Source organism: Austrofundulus limnaeus, unplaced genomic scaffold, assembly GCF_001266775.1.
Source record: "Austrofundulus limnaeus strain Quisiro unplaced genomic scaffold, Austrofundulus_limnaeus-1.0 Scaffold98, whole genome shotgun sequence".
Lineage (NCBI taxonomy): Eukaryota > Metazoa > Chordata > Actinopteri > Cyprinodontiformes > Rivulidae > Austrofundulus > Austrofundulus limnaeus.
In genome coordinates this window covers 1,757,264-1,765,639 of record NW_013952500.1, presented here as the reverse complement: position 1 = coordinate 1,765,639, position 8,376 = coordinate 1,757,264, and the positions used below count along the sequence as shown (strand labels likewise).

Sequence of the window (8,376 nt, the reverse complement as noted above, 5' to 3'; positions counted from 1 at the left end):
AGAAAATAAAGTTTAGTGACAGAACATCATTTTATAGAGGATAAAGTCACCAAGTCTGAGGAGAAAGAGAGCCAACTGAAATGTAAAGGAGTCTCGTATTCAGGGGTGGCAACAGCTGTGCCTGATTGGATTCCCCAGGTCAGTCCATCCTTCTGTTTTCTTCCACTTATCTGGGATCGGGTCGCGGGGGCAGCAGCCTAAGCAGAGAGACCCAGACTTCCCTCTCCCCAGCCACTTGGTCCAGCTCATCCGGGGGAATCCCAAGGTGTTCCCAGGCCAGCCGAGAGACATAGTCCCTCCAGCGTGTCCTGGGTCTTCCTCTGGGCCTCCTCCCAGTGGGACGTGCCCGGAACACCTCACCAGGGAGGCGTCCTGGAGGCATCCTAACCAGATGAACCACCTCAACTGGCTCCTCTCGACYTGGAGGAGCAGCGGCTCTACTCTGAGTCCCTCCCGGATGACTGAGCTTCTCACCCTATCTCTAAGGGAGAGCCCAGKCACCCTGCYYAGGAAACTCATTTCYGCRGCTTGTATCCYRGATCTCGTTCTTTGGGTCACTACACAAAGCTTGTGACCATAGATGAGGGTAGGAACGTAGACCGACRGGTAAACCGAGAGCTTTGCCTTCTGGCTCAGCTCTCGCTTCACCACGACAGACCGGTACAACACCTGTATCACTGCAGATGCAGCACCAATCCACCTGTCGATCTCCCGCTCCAGTCTTCCCTCATTTATGAACAAGACCCCGAGATACTTAAAAAAGGTTCCTCAGCTACCATCCCCAAATACTTGACAAGTGGGTGGGAATCTTAGGTTTTGTATCTGCATTTAGAACTAGTTAAAGACTGTTCTCTGATGGTTTGGAGAGTGGGAATGGATAAAGAACCCATATGAGAGGGGGTCTCATAAGTGAGCCCATTGCTCTCCCCAAAAATATATAAGTTTAAAATAATTAATTACCGTAGGTATTTATTTCAATATTTTATTTTAGAGCAATAAATTTGTTTGAGACTCTTGCTGACACAGCATTGAAGCATTTGAAAGTAATATGTCTTCAGCAAATATTAAGAAAGTTATTGACCTGGTATGATTAGAAAACAACTGTGTYTTTCCACAGACAAACTCAGTTTCATCTGCTCTTTCTTAGAAATGTTGCTCCTTTGTTTGGTTTCAGATCTTAACTTCTGTTTCAAAATCACTAGCAGATAAATGCAAAAGCATGACAGTAAATGCAATGCTGAGGTCTGGCAGTCTCCAGATGTCCAGTGTGAAAAAAAAATCCTAAATGGAGAGAGGAAAAATATAAATGAATCCATCMGATGCATTAGCCCCCTGAGATTAGGATATTCTAGTTCACTTATAAATCTTATCGTTTTGTGCACATGCCTGCACACACTCTCTCTCTCTCTCACCCACACACACCCTTACAGTGTAGTAATGATGTGCCCAACGCCGTGCTTTAAAGGACCACTACATTCCTCTGTATGCACCACATGTGCCTGATGTAAAATGATGGAGGCCAGTTGCTAGGCAACTGTTGTTGCTGAGGGAAGAGCTGCATGCGTGTGACTTTGAGCCTGCCTTCATTTACAGCAGCACACACACAKATACAGTCACTGCTGAAGAGCTCCATCAATTAGAAAAACAACGTTACTAAAAATAAAAAGCAGAAGATGAGAGGGGCAGCAGGGATGAGCCGGTGTGAAAAATGAGTGAAATTCATTAAACTCCGGTTGTTCGMGGGATTTCAGGAACGTCAAAAATAATTATTATTTAATGTTTAACAGCTCATCTTTATGTAAAATTATAATGTTATTTTAAAATTATGGAATGGTATTTCTGTTTTTATTTTATTTTATAAAATGAAATGTATTTGTCTGCTGTTGTGACGAATTTATTTCCCTCAGGGATAAATAAAGTATTCATTCATTCATTCATTCATTCATTCATTCATTCATTCATTCATTCATTCATTCATTCATTCATTCATTGTCTTGTTCTAAACACGTTTTAATTTTACAATGTCAAACTTAATAATAATAAAAACATGTTGAAAAGCAATCATTGCAAATAATGCATAAAATAATGCAATCTGTTTGTTTCTACTGATGTTTTACTTTTTTACTTTTTTTACGAGTGCTAAGAATAACAAACACACCAACATTACTTTGTGATGCAGTGCACAGCTAACCTAACTGAGTCAGCCAACTAATTAAGAAAATATTGATTTATTCATTTTTAATTAGCTTTAGCACTGTCTGAAGATACTGATTGTTAATGATGCTGATTTAAAGACAGGCATATCTGTAGGCAGCACAGTGTTGACAGTGTTAACATACGTCCTACAACAAGACAGCTTATATCAACAGCTGCGTTTATTGGCACAATGCTGGCAAATCCACAGAAATAATGAAACTATTTAGTAACTTTATGCTTAACATTATTCTCTGGTAATTAAACGTGTTTACAGTGTGTGGTTTCTAAACAAAGTCAATGGTCACATCCTCTCTAGTGTAATATGGGTTTAGATATGAGGGGCAGACTGTATAAAGAGACAAAACAATATTATTTTTATTTTAATCAGTTTGTCCCGAGCCCTGTAATGTTCCTACGTTTCACTATCACACACCTGACTAAATATTTACCCAGTTTTTTAATTCCAAAATATTGTACAATGTTCTAGATTTAAATATATTATATTTATAGTAAAATCAGTAAATCAACCATACAGGACAAACCGGTTACTGGCCATTCTGTTTTTTAAACAAATGGCACCAGCATTGAAGCACTCTGACTGGTCAACCTCTAATGTCATCATCACAAACACAAACAGAACTGTTGCTTCATATTTAACTGAAAACACAATCTACATTCAGTGGTCAGCGAGTGAGACGGAAAGAGCAACAGATACAGCTGTTAAAGAGAGCAGGATTCGTATCTGGTTTCTGTTTTTCAGCCGCACATGCATAATGGCCTTGTCTACAAGAAAACACTGTTTTCCAAAACGATCCTTATATCTGACATATCCCAATAAACACAGTGCCCTTTCTAAAGATGTCTTCATCCACTAAAAGACAAGACCAAATTCTGCTGTAACTATACCAGGCTTGTAGGTGGCGCTGTACAGCCACCACAGAAATACACCTAAAACAGGAAACAAGGTGGGAAGCATGCACATAAAGCTTACACACTGAGTCATAGGCTAGGTTAGAGATGGAGCTCCAATATTGTTTTCATAATGTTGCTTTTTGGCTGTCTCCATGAAAAGGCAATGGTGGTGTTTCACAATTTCTTTAATTTTTTATTTTATTTTTTTCACTCAGGAACCTGTTTTCAAAAAAAATAATTATTTTGGCTTCTAAAAAACTGTTTCTGTGTGGACACATGCCTTAGAGCATTCACAAAAACCCATGAGAATGGCTCCTAAGTCAGGGGTTCTCTAACGTTTTGGGTCTGTGGACCCCTAACAAGGGTGAAAAATATCCAAGGACCCCCTTATAAACCCTGTTTCTAAAATAATTTACTTACATTTTAACTCCTAATGCCATGCGAATATTATCTTTTGTCTGGTTTAATCTGTTTGTTTCACTAGTGCATTTTTTCCCCATACGCATTTTTTAAAAATAAAAATCAAATTAACAATTTATTGAAAATTTTTAAGGAACCACAAGATACGGCTCGCAGACCCCTGGGGGTCCTGGGACCCCAGTTCGAGAACCTCAGTCTTAAGTTATCGAGCATGTTCCACACTTTGCTGTGAAGCTGAGCTGTAAGAACWTTTGATTGCGCTGAGCCAACACGAATTCTATCTGACTTCATTCCTGACGGAGTCACTTTCCWTCAAAAACATCACAGTTTTCCCTAAGTAGTACCATTTTTTAATAAAATGAGAATAAATCAACATCTACAGATACTGCAACTATAACTTCAAAATCTCTGTGATGACTTAATTTGCTTGTTGCTTATTGGTAAATAATACCTGTAGTAAAACGGTCACCTTAGTTGTGGCTGTTTTTTTCCGCTTAGATCCCGTCTTGTCTCCCTTCAGCTTCTCCTTGTCATCTTCCTCCTTGATGGAGTCGCCTTCCTCCCCCTCACTGCTGCCGTCAGCAGTGTTTCTCTCCACCTCTGTTTCTGATGAGCTTTGTTGCTGGATCGCCTGTTTGCCAAAAATAAAATAAAAAATAAAACACCACCACAGTAAATACAGCACCTTCTTTCTCACTCACCGTCTCTTTGGCTACATTCCAGTTTTAGTAAATATCAAAGCTGCCTGGTTTTCTACAGATTTTCTCTAAATCACTGACCCGATAACCGGTGAACTTGACTCCGGGGTTGTTCTCGATCTCCCAGAGGCCTTCGTTGAAACCTTTCCTCTTGTTAGATTTACCAAATTTGTCTTTATACTCTTTATAGGGCAGAAGATCCTTTGGACCCAAGAATGCACTAAAGGAGAGAAAGACARGCTTATTTCACCTGGTAATTAGTAGTTACAGTTTTGAAATATAAATGTATTAATTTAGCAAAGAATCTTTCTTTATGTGTTTGATTTATTTTTGTTCAAATCCCTGATTTAAATTGCCCGCTGCTGATAAGTGGGTGATACGTTTTTTACACGTCTGTGTGCGTGTTTATAAGTAGTGTTAGTAAAACATCTCATGAACCATTGCATGTATTTAATGACAGTCATAAGAAGTTATCATTGGGTGATTTTCTAAAGCTGGCTTCTGGAGTCAACCAGATTCAATAGGTTCACCTCAACTAATCAAACTTTACATAAAATGGCTATAACTCAACCAGTTTTACACCAATAGTTTCATCCAGATATTGAGCTAACCTTTGATGAGGTAGTAGCTGAGAGTTATCTTCAACACATCCTCTGAAGGCTAACTGATCTCACAAGATATTTGATCAAAACGGTCACTGTCACATTATTTGAAGTCATCCCTGGCTGCCTCAGCTGATCATCTTTAGCCAAAACAAAGATGTATATAATAACACATGTTTTGAGTTGGGCTGCACTGATGGCAGTTTTCTGGCCAACCATTGATCTTTAAAAAGTCTAGACCTGCCYATTCTGATTTTGGCCTGATTTTTTTAAACAACTGACTCTGTCAGGTGTTATAAGGTCTCAATACACTTTTAATGTTCCAAWCTTATTTTATTGAAAAACTGAGCAATACCTCTGAAACAATACAAACTTGTTTTAACTGGACATGAGGTAGTGCTCATGGGCAAAAGGGGGAAAGTGGCTGATTTTCAGACCTTTGTTGAGGCAGATGAGAAGCTGATCTTTCCTACTGATCTTATCTAGTATCGGCAGATTGCCGATTTCCCAAAATTAAGGAAAMCTGTGCCAATAATGGCAAATAAATATAATTCTATATCTCAACATGATACGGTCTTAGTTTAAAACTCTGATATAAACAGTGACAGGTGATGTATATAAAAAGAATGCTAGGCCTTTTGAAGATGGTTCTTGTTGTTTTTCTTACCATAGTTGAGAGTACATTTTGCTATGTAGAGCCTAATCACATGAGCAGAAATGCCAACTAACTGCTGGGTAATTTGGTAAAGTAGGACCTAAAATAATCCAATATTTTGAAAATCTTGTAGTGCTCAGTTCATCTGTGTGGGTAAGAGCAGATAAGAGGAATGAATTTCAAAGTGAACTGAAAAACTAAACAATGAAAGCAGTAGTTACATTTTATTGGTAAATGCAAAAAATGATATCATAATAATAATCTTGTTAAAAATTAAGTTGTCACAAGTAACAAAATTAGGTTTTTATTATAAAAACTTCAAACTGACACTCCAACATTTAACCTCATTTAGTATTTTCTTTGCCAGAATTAATAAAAAAATATATCAGGTAAACAGCAGTTGCATCTGTCAAACCTTATATTGATGCTGGTTTGTTTACCCCTAACCACAATGCAGTGTGCGCAGAAAACTATGAAATGGTCTATTATATATTCTGGCAAAGAAAAAAAGAAAGAAAGAAAGAAAAAAAAAGGTTTAAGCTGTACTGCTGAAAGAGAGCAGTTATTTTCAGAAATGCAATGTTAGTGTATTGAACACCTCTCTGTGTGGCCCTTGGTGTACAGGCATGCAGAAATACTTTCCCAAACTTTAAAAGAAACTTTTCCCTAATAAGTACAACAGCGTGTTGACATTTCAGCTTTTTGAGACGATATTACATCTTTTTCATACACATAACTTAATCATAAACTCTGAAGATTATAGGAGCCATGCTTAAATAAATAAATAAATAAATAAATAAATAAATAAATAAATAAATTAATTAATTAATTAATTGATTGCATACGTTTCATGAGTCCCAAAGAAGAAGATTGGGTACTTGTTGGCAGGCGGTTTGACAGCTCCTTCTGGAAGCTCATCAATCTGAAGGATAAATGAGAAAATATTACAAAATGCAGATTACCCATTTTTAATGATGGAGGAATGTGAAGTTTTGTGAAGTAATAAATGTTTATCATATTCAAGGCACTACAATAATAAGTTCTGACATTCACAGTAAAATGCTGTTCTCACAATCTTGCAAAAGCTCAAAAAAAACTGTAGTCAGATATAGATTGAATGAATGAATGAATGAATGAATGAATGAACGAATGAATGAATGAATGAATGAATGAATGAATGACAAACCTGCATTCAAGCCCATCCTTTATGTACACAAGTCGGTTTTTATCAAAGAGTTGTTTCAATTAATATTACAACTAGTGTTAAAGGTTACTTGAGGTCAGCTGCTGGTTTGTTTATTCCACTCATGAAGCAAAAACATTGACGTAAGAACCGAAGCACGAGCCGTGTGGAGGGAAGACATGCAGCTCCCCGCCATTATTTTAAGATTACATTGATAAAAGCAGCCAGAACACCTGTCCGCTGCTGCCCAGATACAGAGAGCTGAACGCGGCTGTGCAGTCCCCGCCGCATCGAAGCAGCGGCCGTGCAGCGTAAACCCACACCGCCTCGCTGCGCCCTCAGCCCGGATACATTCTGGACTCACCCGCGCCGGCCAGTGCGGGTATCCTTTCATCTTAGCGAAAACCAGGTCCCCCGCCTTGTACTCCCGCGGCCGTGGTCGAGCCATGATAAACACTGCGTGATGTGATGGGATAGTGTTTTTCGTAATCTTCAGCGGATTTTCCCCTCAGGGCCCCTGAATACAGGGCTAAAATATCGACCACCAGCGTTTTTATATCAACACTGCAATTTACACGAAAAAAAAAAATTAATAATAAAAAAAGCGCGGAAAATAGGGGCCTTACATTGGACTACTCTTACGCACAAAGTCATGTGTATATGTAATTGAGAATAGGCCTAAATTGGCGTAGCGAGCCACTAAAAAGCGCAGTCCGTTAAAATGTAAACACGGTCATTTCCGGTTTTCAAAGTAAAAGCAATGTTTATGCTCTACTAGTCCCATGTTCAGTATGTTGAAAGACTGTTCTAAGAACACAATTAAAAAGATGATGTATTAGAACAATAAAAATGATAAAATTATATCATATCTTATAATAAAAACATGAAAAAAAAATCAATTTTATGGACACAGCCTAGGAAGTATTGATTGTTTTCATCTTGTGCACACAAGAATTAATCTTTAGCAATTGCACTTGATAGTGAAACATTCATCAAGCTTTAATTTACCATTGGAGTGATGCATAAGACATATGACTGCAGCTGTTTTGAAAATTATTATTGCCAGATAGTTAAACTGAATTTCAAAGATATTTGAATAAAATAAAATTGTATAGCTGATGAACAAGATGCATACAMGTCAACCCCTTTGGACATTTATCTGTATAAAGAAGAGCCTCAAAAATCCGTAAGTTTTGTTAAAAATCCGTACAGGATGCGGAGCAGGWGAAAAGGAGAGCGGAAAAAGTCCAGAARTTATTTCTAGCAGCAGAACAGGTTGGAAGATGGTTATTTGATGTTATTTATTGTTTTTTAAATCATCATACAGGCTCTGACATGTTAGATAAATTAAAAAATGAAGTTTTGAAAAAAAAAAAACTGTGACCGACAATTTCAAGCTAAGACTGTGTGGGGCAGTAGCTGATAATCATCCCTAACACATACCCTAAGTGCTACACATAATGTGAAAGACCTTTTGCTTAAACAAACTGTTTTTGGGATTAGCCATCTTAGACTCTTGTTGTTCTCGACACAATTGTTACTGCTGAAAGCTGCCTCTTGTTATACTGTATTTCATGACAAATCATAACAATAATGTAATTTGTTTTGCAAGGAAACTACCGTACAGCATGCATAATCTTTATAAAGCATYGAACTAAAACAGTTTTTATTTAAGCATTTTTTTTAATCAAAGGAAGCAAAGGAACTTGG

At 37.8% G+C, this 8,376-nt stretch overlaps 1 protein-coding gene across 6 annotated transcripts in view; it reads right to left on the bottom strand.

Moving 5' to 3' along the window:
• hdgfl3 (HDGF like 3) overlaps positions 1 to 7,286 on the bottom strand; it is a 10,592-nt gene extending 3,306 nt beyond the window's left edge. For 3 of the 6 annotated variants that reach the window (XR_001310597.1, XM_014013175.1, XM_014013176.1), the window contains exons 1-4: positions 7,031 to 7,286; positions 6,329 to 6,405; positions 4,308 to 4,446; positions 3,980 to 4,159 (exon numbers count right to left, since the gene is read on the bottom strand). Coding sequence is in view for 5 of the 6 variants with exons in the window: in XM_014013175.1 (XP_013868629.1) it covers positions 3,980 to 4,159; positions 4,308 to 4,446; positions 6,329 to 6,405; positions 7,031 to 7,114 (480 nt within the window). In the remaining variant the exon portion in view is untranslated. Of the gene's footprint in view, positions 1 to 3,979; positions 4,160 to 4,307; positions 4,447 to 6,328; positions 6,406 to 6,669; positions 7,003 to 7,030 lie in introns of those variants that run through there. The other 3 variants (XM_014013177.1, XM_014013178.1, XM_014013179.1) reach the window with 2 other exon arrangements.
• Between the last annotated feature and the right edge of the window lie 1,090 nt (positions 7,287 to 8,376).